This window comes from Dipodomys spectabilis, unplaced genomic scaffold (genome assembly GCF_019054845.1).
Source record: "Dipodomys spectabilis isolate Male_0828 unplaced genomic scaffold, ASM1905484v1 ptg000157l, whole genome shotgun sequence".
Lineage (NCBI taxonomy): Eukaryota > Metazoa > Chordata > Mammalia > Rodentia > Heteromyidae > Dipodomys > Dipodomys spectabilis.
In genome coordinates this window covers 19,899,082-19,918,097 of record NW_024870834.1, presented here as the reverse complement: position 1 = coordinate 19,918,097, position 19,016 = coordinate 19,899,082, and the positions used below count along the sequence as shown (strand labels likewise).

General features: G+C 47.2%; 1 protein-coding gene across 1 annotated transcript; it reads right to left on the bottom strand.

The window, feature by feature from the left end:
* Positions 1–2,344: 2,344 nt before the first annotated feature.
* Positions 2,345–5,086, bottom strand: Syndig1l (synapse differentiation inducing 1 like). The gene is made up of 3 exons (XM_042692864.1): positions 4,670–5,086; positions 2,643–2,783; positions 2,345–2,503 (listed from the first exon to the last, which is right to left on the bottom strand). The coding sequence occupies exons 1-3, from the start codon at positions 5,084–5,086 to the stop codon at positions 2,345–2,347; spliced, it is 717 nt and encodes a 238-aa protein (XP_042548798.1).
* Between the last annotated feature and the right edge of the window lie 13,930 nt (positions 5,087–19,016).

Sequence of the window (19,016 nt, the reverse complement as noted above, 5' to 3'; positions counted from 1 at the left end):
TACCACAGGTTGGACCAGATTGTCATTCTAGACTGGATCACAGCCTGATCTCTCCCTCTGCTCAGATCTCCCTTTTCCTCCCTCCTCTTGCCTCCTCCACCAACACATCTTGTGAGTTCACCTCTGTCCCATGAGCTTCCTTGCCATGCATCATGTGTGGGCAGATGTGCAGTGTTATGTCTTACAAGTGGATGCATATAGGATGTAAGTGTACATAATCCACTTCCTCAGAACTCTCCACACACAGCCCCTTTGTTGATCCTGGTAGGCTCCCAGAGGCCCCAGAATGAGAGGAGATGAGAACCGGAAATGAAGGGATTTTGTATTGAGGCTAGAGCCTGAGGCAGGTAGAGATGGCTCCCTCTTTACACTACCTACAATCATCTGCTGGGATGGTAGATACAGGAGGCCAAGAATGGACGAAAGGGGAGTGAGGCTCATTGGCCTGCCATAACCTGTCTCTATCTTTGGTAGCTTCAGGCAGCTCTGTGGAGCCTCAGTCACCCTGGCCCCAATCCCTTCCTCCCTGATGGCTGAGGCCCTGGCATCTAGCAGGGATTTTCTAGCAGGCTCAATCCTGCCTTGCTTTGTGTAAAGTCAACTGCAAGCCATCAGCCTATATCCAGGCTACTCCATGTAGGGGAGTCCTGTGGCGGTGCTGGCTTCTGGTTTCCCTCCCTTTTAAGCCCATATGTCAGCTTGTTCGCTGCAGGTCTGATCTGCAGGTGCAGATTGAGAAATGGAGGCCAACACTGGAAAATAACAGAACACAGGCAATGTTGAGGACAGGTAAGGACAGCAAGAGGCCCAGAAGGCACCAGTACAGAAAAGTTTATTACCAGGATAAATAAATACATAAGGAGGACATTAAAACTGCCAAGGATGCAGGGAGTGGGGAGCTGGGCAATGCCTGAGGTATGGGACGGGGGGAGGGTGTGGACAGGGAAGGTCAGTAGGGGAACCATCATCCCATGTGAGCTCAAGGTGGGGCACAGAAATGGCTAGGGTCCCCAGATCGTGCACAGTGGGGTCCAATTGCTTGAACCTCACCTCATTCCCAACGTACTGCCACTCTACTTGCCTGGTACTCCTTAGTGGCTGGGGGAGTTGAGAGTGGCCATGAGTGGAGCTATCAGCGAAGGCCCAAAGCTGGCCAGGGATCCAGCATCAACCCCTTCTCAGAGATGGGAAAACATTGCTGGTCTCTCTCTGAGAGACAGGCTCAATCTTCCTTACAGAGTGCTCAGAAATGGCTGCCATTTGGCAGCTTAGATGTTCTAGAAGAATCCAACCAGCTTAGAAATCCCCATGAGAGGCCCGAGACACATCCCTGTCCACCAGTGGCAGGACTTATATGGGAACAAATTTGATCGGATTCCACTCATTCCCTTGCGCAGGGGACACCTCCTCTAGGAAGCCCTTCTGAGCTCTGCTGGCTGCTCAGTAGCCCACATCTGCTCTAATCTCTCTTTCATCTCTATCCTGGACTCCCCAGGCTCCCTCCTGGCTGCCTTTCCTAAAGGGCCGAAGCTACAGTCTGGGACTTAGTGGCTGGGGTGACAGTGTTCTTTCTCGATTTCTTTCCACTCAGGATTCTCCCTCAGCAGAGCCCAGAAAGGGAGTGATTGAAGGGGGTAGAGTGAGGAGGCCCTGCCGTCCAGTAGGATTGTGTTTCCGTGCCCTCCAGCCTTTCTGTCATCCAATCTGCCCTTTACCGCACACAGGGAGCTCTAGGCACCTACCCTCTGTGCAGTTTACACCTGAGACTCCTTCTCTCTCAGGACCAACAGGGCCTTACGTGTCCATGGTATGCAGCGCTCAGACTGAGGATGAAACTGGGTTCCCACATATTTCCTTCCTGATTGGTGGATCTGAGCATCACGGATCCAGACAGGAGAGTTGAGGTTGGGAGTGGATATTGCTCAGACTGTCCCCAGGTGAAGACCCTGGCAGGCTGGAAGAACTAGATCTGGTCCTCTGTGCCCCAAGTAATCCTTTTCCTTCCTCAAACCTCCTGCTCTTTCTCTGTAGGGAGGTTGGCATGTAGAGGATGGGCTGCCAGCAGGGTAAGAGAACCTTTAGGGAATGGGCAGAGTAGGCCAGGCTAGGCCCTGCCTGCTGTGCAGCCCTAACTCTACTGTTTGCCATCTGCACCTGGGTTTAGAGTGCTGTCCCAGCCTGCTCTGGGACTGGAAGCAGTGGGTGGGAGGTGGAGGTCACACTCCCTCAACAAGCTACTCCTGCAGGTTCTCTCCTGGGCCAGGGCTCTTAGAGTCCACAGCCCCCAAGCCCCTCTTCTGTGCCCAGGTAGGCCAAGGAGTCAGGAGGTGGGTCCTACTGGCCACTAGCCGTGGCCATTCTGGGACATGTAAGCTGCCAGAGCCACCACCACAGCTACATAGAGACCAGCCCCCACAGCGATGGACAGAGTGGCCAAGAAGAGGGCCCGGCGGGAGGTGGTGCTGGCCAGGCGGAAGTCCCCTTTGGAGATGGCCTTGCTGGTCTAAGGAGAGAGAGGATGGATAAAGTCCCACCCCAGCAAAACAGCCCAGCCCACCATGTCCCTGATCCCATCTTGCAGATGGGTGCCAAACCCTAAAGCAGAGGGATCATAGCTGGAGAAACAGCCCGGGTGCACTTACCCCCTGGGAGAAGTAGAAGGCAGCAATGCCCAGTGGCCAGAAGCAGCAGAGCATGGAGAAGAGGGTGAGCCCAAGGTGGTCCCTGGGAGGCAGCGTGAGGAAGTTGTCTTCACTTTCGCTCTCCGTCGAGATTGCATCACTCTGCAAACCAGGGGAGTTTAGTGCCCACGTCCAGGGTTACCCCAGCCCTGTCAGACTGGCAAGAGTTAAGAAACAACAATAAAAGATAACCAGGTGTGATGGTGCATACTTGTAATCTCAACACTTGGGGAGGGGCCAGGGCAAGAGGATTCTGAGTTCAAGGCCAGCTTGAGCTAGTGAGACTTTATTTTGTCTCATAAAACAAAGCAAACAAAAGTAATACAAACTGGTCTAGAGTGCCTGCTCTGCTGGTGGTGAGAATGGTAGGTTAGTTGTCCTTCTACCTAAAGCCTTTAGAACAATGACCTGATAAGTCTACTTATTTATTTATTTTTTTGCCAGTCGTGGGGCCTGAACTCTGGGCCTGGGTGCTATCCCTCAGCCCTTCAGCTCAAGGCTAGTGCTCTACCACATGAGCCACAGCACCACTCCTGGCTTTTTCTGCTTATGTGGTACTGAAGAATCAAACCCAGGGCCTCATGCATGCAAGGCAAGTGCTCTACCACTGAGCCAACTTCCCAGCCCCCTGATGTCTACTTTTAAGAAATTATCATCAGGAAAGAATGCAAGTCTCTAGATGCAGGGCTGTAATGCAGGAAGTAATTGTGGCAGATTAGAAACATTCTTAGTGGGCTGTGGCTCAAGTGGCAGAACACTTACCTAACAAGTTCAAACCCTAGTGTCATATATATATATATGAGAGAGAGAGAGAGAGAGAGGGAGAGAGAGAGTGCAACTCTTGGGGTTAGGGATTTAGCTCAGTGGAAGAGCACTTGGCTGGTAAGTGCAAGGCCCTGAGTTTGTTCCTCAGCTGTGCCAAAAAAAAAAAAAAAAAAAAAGCTAAAAAGATGGGCACCAGTGGCTCACACCTGTAATCCTAGCTATTCAAGAGGCTGAGATCTGAGGATCACAGTTTAAAGCCAGCCCAGGCAGGAAAGTCCCCATGAAATTTTTATCTCTAATTAATCACTCAAAAAACTGGAAGTGGAGCTGTGTCTCAAAGGGGTAGAGTGCTAAGCCTTGAGCAAAAGAGCCCAGGCCCTGAGTTCAAGCCCCATGACTTAAAAAAAAAAAAAAGCAATACTTCCAGTGCTCAATAGCTAGGAGCTTGTGTAATAAAGGAAAAGAATTCACAATGGAAGACCATGTAACTTTATAAATCCCCTTGTAGAATATATTAAATTACATGAAGTAATATTGAAATTCGATAATATAACTATGTACCTCAAGACTTCTTTGGGGGTCCAAGAGACTTTGAGTAGTAAATAATTGCTGCTTATCATTTGGATTGATAAACCGTTAATCAAAGCTAGTGTTCTCTTCCTCCTCTTCCTCTTCCCTTCCTTCTCCCTCCTCCCTCCTCCCTTCCTTTCTCCCTTGGCCTTTTTTCAAGACAGGGTGCCCTGCCTTGAATTTGCGGTGTAGCCCAAGCTGGCCTCAAACTCTTTATTCTCCTGCCTCAGCCTCCTCAGTATTGACATCACAACCATGCACTATCACGCTGGGCTCCAAGCTTAAGTTTCTCAATGTGTGGGCTGTATGTATATCAGAACCTTTCCTTTGGTGGTTCCAGTCAAGTTTTTTTTTTTTGTTTTGTTTTTCCCTCTCAGTCCTGGGGCTTGAACTCAGGGCCTGGGCACTGTCTTTGAGCTTTTTGCTCAAAGCTAGCACTCTACCACTTGAGCCACAGTGCCACGTCCGGCTTTTTCTGTGTATGTGGTACTGAGGAATTGAACCCAGGGCTTCATGCCTGCTAGGTAAGCACTACCACTGAGCCACATTTCCAGCCCCCAATCAAGCTTTCTTAAATCTCACTACCTGGTATATGTGTGGGGGCTGGCGGGGGGGGGGGGGGCTGGGGTTTTGCATTTATTACACATGCTCACCTCCTCCTCTTCCTGGGTGTCCTCCTGGGCCTGCAGCTCTTCTTGAACTCCGTAGGATACAGTCTGGATGGCGACATCCTCTTCAGCTTGGCCGGGTTCTGTGCTCTGGTTTGGGGGTCCCACCTGGGGTTCACTGGCCTCTGTGAAGCTGGTCTCACAGCTGCCTGCCCTGGGCTCCTTGACCTTGTCCCTCCCTAGGAGGCAGCTGGGCCTGTACCAGGCCTCCACTGCCAGCTGCAGGGATCCTGGGTCCAGGAGCTGGTGGGGACGAGTGGGGCCAGCACGGCCAAGGAGGTAGGAGTAGAGCTTCTCCTGGCAGGACCAGCTGGTGGGAGCCTCTGGGTAGTGATAGGGGCTGTGGAGATGGGCGGGGCTCCTGGATAGCAGTGGGTTTTGCAATTCACTCAGGCTCTCCATGGTTCAGGCTGCCACTGGGGAAGGGAATCCTCACAGAGCCTATGAGAGAGCAAGGCAGATACTGACGCCAGGACACGGAGCATATGACAGGAACTGCTATAAGAAAGCAAGTTCCAGCGAGGTGCTGGTGGTCCATGCCTGTCACCAGGTGGCTGAGATCTGAGGATCATGATCCAAAACTGGCCCAAGTAGTAAAATCCATGAAACTCTTATCCCTAATTAATCACCAAAAAGCTGGAAGTGGAGCTGTAGCTCAAAGTGGTATAGTGCTGGCCTTGAACAAAAAAGCTTAGGGAAACCCTCTGACATCATCCTTACAAAAAATAAAATAAAATAAAATAAAATGCTTAGGGACAGTACCCAGGCCCTGAGTTCAAGCCCTAGATCTGGAAAGAAAGAATGAGGAAGAAAGAGGTGGGGGTGCTGGGAAGGTGGCTCAATGGTAGAGCGCTTGCTTTGCATGCATGAGGCCCTGGGTTCGATTCCTCAGCACCACATAAGCAAAAAGAAAAAAGCCAGAAGTGGTGCTGTGGCTCAAGTAGTAGAGTGCTAGCCTTGAGCTGAAGAGCTGAGGGACAGTGCCCAGGCCCAGAGTTCAGGCCCCACAACTGGACCTTCCCCCCCCCCAAAAAAAAAAAAAGAGGAAGGAAGAAAGCAGAAGGAAGGAAAAAAGGAAGGAAGGAAGGAAGGAAGGAAGGAAGAAAGAAAGAAAGAAAGAGGAAAGGAAGAAAGAAAGGAAGGAAGGAAGGAAGGAAAGAAGAAGGAAGGAAGGAAGGAAGGAAAAAGAATATAAGCCAGGAGCCAGTGGCTCACGCCTTTAATCCTAGCTACTCAGGAGGCTGAGATCTGAGGATTGTGGTTCAACGCCAGCCTGTGCAGGAACGTTCATGAGACTCTTATCTCCAATTAACCACCAGAAAACTGGAAGTGGCACTGTGTCTCAAGTGGTAGAGCACTTGCCTTGAGCTGAAGAACTCAGGGATAGCTCCCAGGCCCAGAGTTCAAGCCCCACAACTGATGAAAGAGAGAGAGAGAGAGAGAAAAAAGAATATATTTCTGTCCAGAAGGAGAAGTACAGGAGTATACACAGAGCTAAAACTGCAGAAAAGGCTTTTGAATGAAGATGTAAAGAAGGAGCAAAACTAACAATGCAGTAACCGGGATTTAGAATGTTCCCTAATGTCCACATGTTCAAGGCTTCACACTCAGCTTGGGGTATTGGCTGGTGGTGGATATGTTTAAGGGGTAGAGCTAGAGTTGGGAGCATGGCTTAAGTGGTAGAGCAGTTAGTAAGTGTGAGGCCCTGACATCAAACCAAACCCAGCACATATAAAAAAGAGGTAGGACCTAGTGGGAGGTTTTAGGTCATTAAGGTCTTGCTTTGGAAGTATACTACAGGATGCTGGTGTCTTCCTCTCTGTTTTTCTTCTTGGCCACTATACAGTGATTGAAGCATAGGTAGAAAGCAACATAGAGTGAAATCTCTAAAACTGTGAGTCAAAATAAATTTTTCCTCTTTTTTTTCTTCAATGAAAACATCCCTATCCCACTGACAGTTCTTTTTGCTTTATTTTTCAGATAGGGTCTTTTTGTTCAGAATCAGCCTCTATCCATGATCTACCTACTTATGCCCTCTGTGGATAGCTGGAATCACAGACATTCATTACCATGCCCAGCTTAAACCTTTTCTCTTTTTAAGTTGATCATTTTAGGTATTTTGTTACAGTAACAGAAAGCTGACTCACACAGATGGGGGACACATACCATGCTGGGAGAAGAATTCATGTAAAGATCCTGTGGCTGGACAAAAAAAATTGGTAAGGATGAAAGCCTGGGAGTCAGATTATAAAGGACAGCATGAGATGGTGTTTGTGGGTCAGATTCTGTGGGTCTCTGTGGTTTAAGGAGGCTCCAGGCATCTCAGCAGGAGTAGGTTTGAGTTTGGTTGTGAAGCCTTTCTCATGTCTATGTGTGCACAGTGGATTGGAGAAGGCTAGGCTTATTGTAACGAGGAGGTTTTGCTGTAGGTTCAGATAAGCTGAGGATAAATGGAACTCAATTGTTGGTGAAGAGAGAAGAAAGGAGGTGGGCCTTACGAAATGCTGACAGGATTTGATGGTCTGTGGGATTTAGGGTTGAAGGAGAATTTGTTCTGGGGTTGAATGGGACATATAGTCTTCTCCTGTGTTAGCTTGGTACATGGTCCATGCTCACAGCTGCCAATTCTTACCAGGGTAAATACAGCCTTAGGGAGATGTACCTTAGGCTAATTTCCCTTTTGTCACAAGGCAGATTGCAACCTTGGGAAGTTCCTGAAGGTTCTTAGCAAGGACTTCCTAGGTACTGAGGTCTGGACCCACATATGCTAGCCAGAAGTACAGACACATGCCAGGGCTGCCTTCCCTCCTTTAGCCTACCAGAACACCAGCAGGATACCTGGGAACACTAGTTACAATGAACACACACTCTCTGGGGTGTGACAAGTGGAAATAGGTGTGAAGAAAGAGGAGAGGCAAGCCCGGTGGGCTCAGGGACTCTCCCTTTCCTCCTCCAGCCCCCTTGGAAACTGGATGGTGATCATTGTGCCACCTTGCATTTCTAGCTGAAGACTGGGAGTCAGTCCTGGCCTGGATGCCTCCAGTGCATCTGCATGCACTTCCGCGTTTCCTCATTCACAAAGTGTGGATGAAGATCCATGCCCACCCCACAAGGCTGTTTTTAGGATCCAAAGGTGTGGCTGAGGTGTGGGTGCATTGTGGGTAAGTGGGAGAGGCTGCTGTTCTTATTTCCGGGCTTCAGAACTTGTCTTCATCCATTTAGGGTTGTACTGGCCTCCCAGTAGGCACTCTGCTAAGGACAGAGGGAAAGCATGGGAGAGATTTCTGCTCCCAGGGCTGAGTTTATCTGGTCCCATCCCCAATCCTCACCCTATCACAGCCAACACCTGGAAAAAGAGCATTTTAATTCTGCTTCAAGAGACAAGACTGGAACCTAGAAAGCTGCTCCTGAGAAACTTGAATATAGCATGGTTCTCTCCCAGGTAGGGACAGAGAGGAAATGAGCAGAAGAGAGAGGGTCCAGAACAACTAGAGGAGGCTGGAGGGGGGGGCGGGGGGCCCGCTGGTGGCTCACCCCATTAATCCTACATACTCAGGAAACTGAGATCTGAGGATCGTGGTTTAAAGACAACCTTGAATAGGAAATCCATGAGACCCTCCAATTAACCGTCAAAAAGCCAGAAATAAAGCTGGCAGAGCACCAGCCTTGAGCAAAAAAGCTAAGAGACAAAGCCCAAGCCTTAAATTCTAGCCCCAGAATTGGTACATACGTATTCTCACATACACACAAAGATTGGAGGGGGCTCTTGCAAGGTGGTGGGGCAGGAGGGGGGCAGGCAGAGTGGAGCTGTGTGAGGCAAAAGAACAAGAAGAGGCTGCTCTGGCTCTGAGCTCTGAGCCCTGAGAGCAGATGCTCCCAAGCAGGCCTCTCCCTTCTTGTCCCAAAGACCCAGGGTCTCACTTGAACACAATGGCAAAATGGAAAGCTTCTTGAATGCTCAACCATCAGAAAGAAGTTCAGTAAATTATGGCACGAAATCTAGTGGTACAAGGCCTTTGAGCAGTGTTTTATTTCAGTGTTGGGGAGAAGGAAGAAAAGAAAAGGTCTGGGCGTGGTGTGGCAGCCATGATTAGGCCCTGCCTTGGCAGCACAGGTGCTTTTCATTTTCTTCTTTATACCTTCTCCTTCCTTTTTCCACATTGATTTTTTTTTAAAGAGCATACACTACTTTTAAACAGCAAGAAAAAAAGAAGTTAAGTGCATTGATTTCTTCTGAACCAAATGATCTAAAATCAGTTTGAAATCTCTCCGAGCTCTAGGTTCCTTTTGGGCTTAGTGGCTGAGCGTGTTATTAAAGCTGCACCTGCCCACACTCACCCCACACCTCCACTGCCACAAAGTAACTCAGTTAGTGGTTGCAGCACCCTGGCAAGAGTGATGGCTCCTCCCCTCCTCAAATACTGAAGCCATGCAGGAGTTCATGGTCAGATTCCAGGAACCCAATTTCAAGTCCTGGTCAGGAATAGAGGACAGTTGACCTCCAGAACTAGCCTTCTCTGCCTTCTAGCCTGTTCTTTGAGTCGGCCTCACCTTACCCTGAACTGGTCAACTTACATTCAAGACAGAGCCATTCTTTTTTTGGGGGGTGGGGTGGGAGGGGGGTTCATGGGTCTTGAACTCAAGGCCTGGGCACTGTCCCTGGGCTCTTTTTTGTTCAAGGCTAGCACTTTACCACTGTGAGCCACAGCACCACTTCTGGTTTTCAGGTGGTTAATTGGAGACAAAAGTCTCACAGACTTTCTTGCCTGGGCTGGCTTTGAACTGTGATCCTCAGATCTCAGCCTCCAGAGTAGCTAGGATTACAGGCATGCGCCATCAGCACCCAGCTAAGGCAGAGCCATTCCTATGGCCACCTTAACTGTGTGATCTCACATGGGCTGTGTGTGCTTTCTAGACTGGTGTTGATCCAGGTGCACCAGCACTGGTGAGTGTGCCTGTGTATTCATGCGTATGTGCATTTGTGTGTACGCATGTGTGTCCTCTGCTCTGGAGGACAGACAGCGCTGGAGATTCTGAAGCTAAGAAAGCTACTCTGGGTTCTGTGGGTTTGGACCCCACAATGGGAGATGGGGAGAAGGTGGCTCCATGAAACTGGAGCCCCTGGGGATTGTCTCCTAAGCAGAGAATTTAGCAGGGGTAAAAGTTTCCACTCCCAGTCTAGGGCCAGGCATCCATCCAAAGATCCCCAGGAGTTCAATTACTGTCTTCATCCAAGTGCAATTGCACTGGAGTCCAATCACACACAGGAACTTTGGTTTCCTTATCTAGAAAAAGTATGGGAGAGCTAGGAGTTGACTGTTAACAACTCAGCTCTACAGTACCCTAGGAATCTATTGGGAGAAGAGGAACAATAACTTAAACTTGGGATCCAAACTGTTCTAAATGCTCCTTTGAGCATAACATTGGACAGGGGCTTTCTCTTCCAGCTGTGGCAGACGGACTTGTGTCACACACACACATTACCAACAATTGTTAGGAAAGCTGGGGGCGGGGGAGAGACAGGGAGGGAATGGGGCATGAAAGAATCATCAAGGGAGTATGAATTCAAAGGGTCAAAATGCCAACATCTCAGAGGAGAGAGAGGCCTGAGAGGAAGCCTGATCCTTGACAGCATGCTTTCTTTCCTGGCCTTTTGGATGAACTTGGGGCTGCTTCATTACTGAAGCGCCTCCAGCAGCATCAAAGGATGGAGAGAAAGATTGGAGTTCAGGGCCTAATAAGGAGAGCCCAGAGATTTCAATTTGGGTCTCTCTAGGGCTATACCCTAGAAAACCAGATACAAACTAGTCCTCACCAACACTGAAGCCAGGGGCTGGGCATCAGTGGCGCACACTTAGGAGGCTGAGATGTGAAGATCATGGTTTAAAGTCAGCCCAGGCAGGAAAGTACATGAGTCTCTTATCTCTAATTAACTAAGACAAAGCCAGAAGTGAAGCTGTGGTTCAAGTGGTAGAGTGCCAGCTTTGAGTGAAAAAGCTAAGGGACAGTGCCCAGACCCTAAATTCAAAATCCACTGCTGGTGCATGCATGGGTACACGCTCTATACATACACACCACCACCACCACCACCACCACCACCACCAACAACAACAACAAAATCCTCCCACCAACATCAGAAAAACAAAGACTAAAGATAGGCTTGGAATCCACCACTCTAACTAGATGAGGGTGGTCTGCACAGAGCTGAGCTGTCTGCCTGAAGCAACAGTGGTCTTCAAGTTAGTGGTTCTCCCAACAAATAAAACTTTACAGCCAGCTAAGTGCTGGAGGCTCACATCTGTAATCCTAGCTACTCAGGAAGCTGAGATTTGAGAATCACAGAAGCCAGTCTGGGCAGGAAAGTCCTTGAGACTCGTATTTCCAATTAAGCAGAGAGAGAGAGAGAGAGAGAGAGAGAGAGTGCGAGCGAGCTGGGAATGGAGCTGTGGCTCAAGTGGTGGAGTACTAGCCTTTAGCAAAAAAGCTTAGACAACACCCAGGCCCTGAGTTCAAACCCCAGGAACAGTGTAGGAGCATGCAGCCCCTCCCTTGCATAAACCCTATAGCTGATTGAAACTGACTATTATGCCCTGACTTTCAGATGAGAACTGAAGCTCAGGAAGGGTCAGCTCTCCCAGAGATTATATTTGAACTCAGGTTTAATTTAATCCAAAGTCCAAGCTCTTTTTAATCACACTTGTCAGGGTATAGCTACTAAGGTCATATAAATGGCTGGGGGAGAGGTCTTGATAGTGGGAGGAATTGAATTTTTCAGTAGGGGGGGATTATTTTGCAATTTGAGAGTGTCTTACTATATATGTAGCCAAGGCTGGTCTTGAACTCCTGTCCCTCCTGCCTTTGCCTCTAGAGTGCTGGGATTATAGGTATATAGGCCACCAAACCAGCTAAGCATTGGTTTTGAATGAGTTAAAACTAGTCCTCACTGAAGACTATAAGAAATGGGAGCTAGCAGAAAAGATGAAGAGATTTTGGGTGATTTAGCAGCCCTGGGGTGGCTGCCTAGATAACCTTTGAAGACCTGCATTCTAATAAATATAGAGCCAATCTGAGGATCCTAAGAACTATCAACACTATCTCTCAGTGCAACAGGAGAGATTGCTTTAAACTGAGAGATAAAAGCCAGAACTTCCTAGTAGGGCAGGAGATTAGACAGAAATGATTAAAATCTTTAAGAATAGGTGCTAGACCATCTTCTAGTCAGATAACACATAAACGGTTTTGCAACTGTGAAGAGCTGTGACTGTGGTAACTGTTAGAGGGAGGCTTTGGGCTGGATGGATGATTTTCAGCCTATAAGCAACAGAGCCACCAAGCCAGCCTGGGGTATTGGCCCAGCTTGCTGTATCTGCCTCCAGGGGTGGGGATAGCAGTGGGGTCCTCAAAGTCAAGCAAAACTGGGAATTTCCCTTTCTCCTTTCATGTTGCCTAATCTGCAAACACAATACAACCTCTTCCATCTTTATTGGCTCCTAACTCTTCATCTTTCCTAACATCTGTGTGTGTGTGTGTGTGTGTGTGTGTGTTTACTAATTTTGAGGCTTGAACTCAGGGTCTAGACTCTATTCCTTAACCTTTTCACTGAAGGCTGGCACTCTACCACTTGAACCATAGCTCTTCTTCTGTTTTTGTTTTGCTTTTTGTTTTGATAGTTAACTGGAGATAAGAATCCCATGGACTTTCCTGCCCAGACTGGCTTTGAACCATTATCCTTAGATCTCAGGAGTGTGTGTGTGTGTGTGTGTGTGTGTGTGTGTGTGTGTGTGTGGTCCTGGGGTTTATACTCAGGGCCTGGGCAATGTCTCTGAGCCTCTGTGCTTAAGGCTAGCTCTCTACTACTTAAGCCACAGCACCACATCTGGCTTTTCTCTGAGTAGGTTATGGGAGATAAGAATCTTACAAACTTTCCTGCTTGCGCTGGCTTTGAACCTCGACCCTCAGATCTTAGCTCCCTGGGTAGCTAGAATTACAGATATGAGCTGCTGACACCTGGTCAGATCTCTGAGTAGTCTGAGTAGTGTGAGTAGTTAGGATTACAGGCATAAGCCAGAGGTACTCAGTTCCTAACAGCTCTTAATCATACTATAGTCTCTTAAAAGAAAAAAAAAAGAAAGAAAGAAAAGAAAAAAAGAAACCACTGTGGTAATGGGCAAACAGGGCTGCAAGTACTTTGACTCCCCCCATGATAAAGTGGAGGCTTGTGCCTTCCTCTGTCACCTGCGGAGCTGTGACTGCTTCACCCCCAGAGCATAGCACAGAGCACAGAGCACAACAGGAAGCGATCCTGTGTGACTCCCAAGGTCAGGTTATGGAAGCCCAGGAAACTCACTTTGACCTTGGCACCCTCCCTTGAAACCTTGAGCTACCCTATAGGTAGCTGAACTACTCAGCATCATCCACACTGGAGAGGCCAGGTGTGAGAACAGAGTACTGTCAATGGAACCCACTGAGCCACCCGGCCATCTTCAAGATGCTAGACATCTGAGTGATGCCATCCCAGGCTCTCCAAACAAATCCATCTGTCTCCAGGTGGGTGATCACCCAGCCAGCTCCCGCCTGCATTCCTGACCCCTCAAAGTCATGAGGGATGTGGAAGGGAGAGGTAAGCCATAAAAGTTTTGCAGATACCTGGAACATCCTTCCTCTGTGTCTTTAGCTTTCTCAGTTCCGGACCCTCTCTCCATCACTTCCCAGCCATATTTCTCAGAAGCTTGGCTCACAGCAACACTTAGCTCTTAACTCCAAAGGCCACTTCCTCTGGGAGGGCTGCTTCTATGTCTCTGCATCCACAATCTAGATTTTAGCCTCCCTGGTTATCTGTTCTCCAAGACTTCACACATTTTCTCCCTAAGTGCCTATTGCTGTTTCTATTTATATATGTGTGATTGTTGATTAATGCCTTTCTCCCTTACCAGACTGTGGGTTCAAGGGTGGGGGACTATGTGTTGTTCATTCTTGCATTTCCTCGCCTGCTTTATAGTAGGCACTCGGCTAATATCATGATGAATAAGCCATTAGTGAATGAGATAGATGTACTGTACTGAGGTTCTCTGGTAAGAAAGTACTTTCCAGAAGTGGTACACACCTGTAATCCTAGCTCTCAGGAGGCTGAGGCAAGAAGGTCATAAATTCAAGACCAGCCTGGATTACATAGCAATATCTCAAAAAATAAAAATAAAAAAATCAGCTAAGCACTAGTGACTCGTGCCTACAATCCTACCAACCCAGTAGGTTGAGGTCTGAGGATTGAAGTTCAAAGCCAGCCCAGGAAGGAAAGTCTGTAAGACTTAGCTTCAATTAACCAACAAAAAGCAGGAAGTAGAGCTATTGCTCAAGTGGTAGAACACTAGTCTTGAGCAAAAAGGCTCAGGGAAGCTGGGTGCTGGTGGCTCATTCCTGTAATCTTAGTGCTCAGGAGGCTGATATCTGAGGATAGTGGTTTGAAGCCAGCCTGGGCAGAAAATTTTCTGTGAGGGCTGGGAAGGTGGCTCAGTGGTAGAGCGCTTGCCTTGCATGCATGAGGCCCTGGGTTTGATTCCTCAGTACCACATAAGAAAAAAGAAAAAAAAGCCGGAAGTGGCATTGTGGCTCAAGTGGTAGAGTGCTAGCCTTGAGCTGAAGAGCTGAGGGACAGCGCCCAGGCCCAGAGTTCAGGCCCCATGATCAGAACACCCCCCCCCCAAAAAAAAAAAAAGAAAAAAGGAAAAAAAAGTTTCTGTGAGACTCTTTTTTGTTGTTGTTGTTGTTGGTCATGGGGCTTGAACTCTAGGCCTGGGCATTGTCCTTCAGCTCTTCAGCTCAAGGAGAGCATTCTACCACTTGAGTCACAGCACTACTTACTGTTTTTCTGAGTGGTTTATTGGAGATAAGAGTCTCATGGACTCGGGCTGGGAAGGTGGCTCAGTGGTAGAGTGCTTGCCTTGCATGCATGAGGCCCTGGGTTCGATTCCTCAGCACCACATAAGCAAAAAGAAAAAAAAAAGCTGGAAGTGGTGCTGTGGCTCAAGTGGTAGAGCACCAACCTTGAGCTGAAGAGCTGAGGGACAGAGCCCAGACCCAGAGTTCAGGCCCCACGACCGGACCCGAAAAAAAAAAAAAGGAGAGTCTCATGGACTTTTTCCTGCCTAGGCTGGCTTTGAACCACGATCTTCAGATCTCAGCCTCCTGAGTAGCTAGGATTATAAGTGTGAGCCACCGGCGCCTGCTCTGTGAGACTCTTATCTCTAATAAACCACTTAAAAACCAGAAGTGGCGGGGCTGGGAAGGTGGCTCAGTGGTAGAGCACTTGCCTTGCATGCTTGAGGCCCTGGGTTCGATTCCTCAGCACCACATAAGAAAAAAGCCGGAAGTGGCGCTGTGGCTCAAGTGGTAGAGTGCTAGCCTTGAGCTGAAGAGCGCCCAGGCCCAGAGTTCAGGCTCCACGACCGGACCCCCAAAAACAAACAAACAAACAAAAAAAAACCAGAAGTGGCACTGTGGCTCAAGTGGTAGAGTGCTAGCCTTGAGCACAAATTGTTCAAGGACAGTGCCCAGGCCCTGAGTTCCCTACAAATGAAAAAAAAAAAAAAAAAAGAAAGAAAAAATAAATCAAGGAGGGCTGCTCACTGGTGGCTCCTACCTGTAATCTTAGGGGGCTGAGATCTGAGGATTTCAATTCAAAGTCAGCCCTGGCAGACAACTCAGAGATTCATATCTCCAATTAATGAGAAAAAAGCTGGAAATGGAGCTGTGGTTGAAGTGGTAGAGTGCCAAGCCTTGAACAAAAAAGCCAAGCAAGAATACAAGGCCCTAAGTTCAAGCCCCAGTACTGGCACAAAAACAGACAAACAATACCAACAACAACAACAAAAAAGCTGGCGTTTTGGCTCAAGTAATAAAGTGTCTGCCTAGAAAACTGGAAGCCCTGCGTTAAAACTCTAGTACCACAAAAACCAAATAACACCCCCCCCCACACACACACCCAAAACAAACACAAAAGAAAAGTGCTTTCCAGGAGCTGGGGTAGAGGTAACACCTGCTGGAGGCACATTTAATTCTGCATAAAGCATTTCTTGGGCAGTCAGTTCCGACTACTTCTTGGGATGCAAAAATAGTCAGGTAGCACCTGCTATGGGAGGGCTGGGAAACCAGCCTAGCAAAGCAAAGAGCCCACAGAATGGAAGAGGTGCTGACAGAGCACAGAGGACAAGCAGCCCCCATTCTAGGATGGTCGTGGGTGGGGGAAATGGGGAAGATGTTTCTCTGAGAAGGCAGTATCTGAAATGAATCTCAAAGGTTCAATAGGCATCATTTAGGAAAGACAAGGAAAGTGTTACCTTTCTAGAGAGGAAGCATCACAAACAAAGGTGAGTAGAGACAAAGGGGATGGGTGGGTAGAGAAAGTCAGAGTGGTTTGGTGTTGATGAAAACAGGAAGGTGAGATGGGAAGGCCATCTTAAGCCAGTGGGTAGTGGGGAACCGATGATGGGCCCTGCTATGGAGCAGCAATGGACAGAAAAGATTGAATGAGAAATGAGCGAGAAGGAAGGCCAAAAGTCTTGCTGAATTTATCATAGCTTACATTTATTCACAAAAGCTAAGAAGTGGTTGCGTGCCAGTGGTTCACACCTGTAATCCTAGCTACTTAGGAGGCTAAAATCTGAGGATCATGATTCAAAGCCAGCCCGGGCAGGAACATCCATGAGATTCTTCTCTCCACTCACTTACCTATTTTAGGACAGTCTAGAAGAAAGGAGATGGAAGCCTCCAGAAACAAAATGATAAGAAGAGGAAAATGCTAATTATCCTGATTTGATCAGTTCATGTTGTATGTGTTGACATATATTGAACTTCATTAATATGTACAATTAATATGAGACAGACAGTCAGACAGACTACGTAGAATGTGGGAGAAGATGAAGACCTGAAGTTTGTGGTGAAGTAGAAATGAAAGAGAAAGGAGTCAAGTGATTTTGTTATCTAAATAAGAAAGAACTTTCTAGAATCCAGAGTCTTAGACAGTCACTTCAGGATCTTTCTTTCTTTCTTTCTTTCTTTCTTTCTTCTTTCTCCTTCCTTCCTTCCTTCCTTCCTTCCTTCCTTCCTTCCTTCCTTCCTTCCTTCCTTCCTTCCTTCCTTCCTTCCTTCCTTCCTTCCTTCCTTTCTTTCTTTCTTTCTTTCTTTCTTTCTTTCTTTCTTTCTTTCTTTCCTTTTGCCAGTCCTGGAGCTTGAACTCAGGGCCTGGGCATTGTCTTTGAACTTCTTTTTGCTCAAGGCTAGTACTCAACCACTTGAGCCACAGTGAAGCTTCTGGCTTTTTCTGTGTATGTGGTACTGAGAAATTGAACGTAGGGCTTCATGCATGCTAGGCGAGCACTCTACCACTAAACTACATTCCCAGCCCTTCAGGACATTTCTTGGGATGCAAAAATAAACATAGGAGGTAATGTGACCAGCTGAAAACTAGCCTGGAGCTTTTAATCCTGCTGCCTCAGCCTCTTGAGTATTGGGATTATAGGGGTGAGCCACCACACTTGGCTATCTTTTCCTTTTTAAGCTTATACTCAAATGATTGGATACACACACACACACACACATAAACAAAATTGGGGAGAAAATGAATGGGCCAGAAACTTCGAGGGGAATCCTACAGTGATAAAGAGAAGATTGCTTGATGAAGGAACCAGTGCAGGAAAAGCTGCAGCCCCAAATACTAGGGGTAAACAGTTCCCCCTGCCCCACCTGCTGAGGAGATAAATGACAAACTTACTCAACTGCAGAGGAAATGCAGAGCAGCTGCTGGTTCTAGTCAACACTGCGCTGCATTCATATAAGTACAAATAGACAGAAAATGAGATTGAACAACAATGCAATGGAAACAAAAGAGAACGTTTTAATAAGCAGATAGAATGATCAGTTCACTAAAATTTCAAAATCCTTCAAGTTACAGAAAGGATCCTTATAAGGCTTTTGAGTTTATAGTCTGAGAGAGATATCAGGACATTACTAAGAAGCTTCTACAAAAAAAAAAAAAGAGTATGGGGCTGGGAATGTGGCTTAATGGTAGAGTGCTTGCCTAGCATGCATAAAGCCCTGGGTTCCATTCCTTAGTACCACATAAACAGAAAAAGCCAGAAAGGGCGCTGTGGCTTAAGTGGTAGAGTGCTTGCCTTGAGCATAGAGAGGCTCTAGTATAATGCCCAGGCTCTGAGTTCAAACCCCAGGACTGGCCAAAAAAAAGAAAATAAAAAAGAAACAAACATCAAAGTTTTTGAAACTAAAAATTGTTATCTAAATCTTAAAAAAATCTAACAGAAAGATTAATGAAATGGACTCCCAGATAAAAACTAACCTGTTACTGGGCACCAGTGGCTCATGTTTCTAATCCTAGCTACTCAGGAGGCTAAGATCTGAGGATTGAAGTGTAAAGCCGGCCAGGGCAGAAAAGTCCCAATGAAACTCTTATCTCCAATTAACCACTCAAAAATCAGAAGTGGTACTGTGGCTCAAGTGATAGAGTGCTAGCCTTAAGCAAAAGAAGCTCAGGGACAGTGTCTAGCCCTGAATTCAAGCCCCAAGAAGGACACACACACACACACACACACACACACACACACACACACACACGGACATAATTAAATAATAATTAATTAAAGAAGCATCAAGTTGCACTTTATAAGTGCCTGCAATTATTATTTGTCCACTAAAAATTAAATTAAAAACAATTAAATAGCCAGGTGGTGCTGATGGCTCACACTTGTAATCCTAGATAGACAGGAGGCTGAGATCTGTGTGTTGTAGCTAACTAGGCCGAAAAGCCCATAAGACTCTTATCTCTAACTAACCAGCAAAACAAAAATGGAGCTGTGTCTAAAGTGGTAGAGCACCAGCCTTGAGCAAAAAAGCTAAAGGACAGGGTCTAAGCCCTGAGTTTAAGCACCAGTACCAGCACTAAATAAATAAATAAAGCAGAAAGTGTTTATTGAGTTTAAAGAAAATACTATCTAGACTGAGAAGACTCACCAAGTATCAAACTGGAGAAATAAGCACATGGAAAAGCAGGATGGGAAGAAGTGGGTGAGTTTGGTTTGAGCATTTTCTTTTCTCTTTTTTTTTAAATGTAGGCACTTATAGCTCTGAACTTCCAGCACTGCTTTTGCTGTATCCCAGAGATTCTAGTAGGATGTCCTTCTACTTTATTTTCATAGGAACGATGAGTTTGGGTTGAAAGTGCCTTCAGGATGCTTAGGGGAGAAATTCTGCCAGGGAATTGAATGTGTGCTAGTGGTCAGGTCTGGAGAGAGATTTGAGAATCATTGAAGGACTGTTGGAAACA

Coding starts and splice junctions, on each gene's coding strand:
- Syndig1l (XM_042692864.1), bottom strand. CDS start 5,086: ATGGAGAGCCTGAGTGAATTGCAAAACCCACTGCTATCCAGGAGCCCC. Junction 2,784..4,669: donor ACACCCAGGAAGAGGAGGAG/GTGAGCATGTGT, acceptor CCTGGTTTGCAG/AGTGATGCAATCTCGACGGA. Junction 2,504..2,642: donor CCTTCTACTTCTCCCAGGGG/GTAAGTGCACCC, acceptor CTCTCTCCTTAG/ACCAGCAAGGCCATCTCCAA.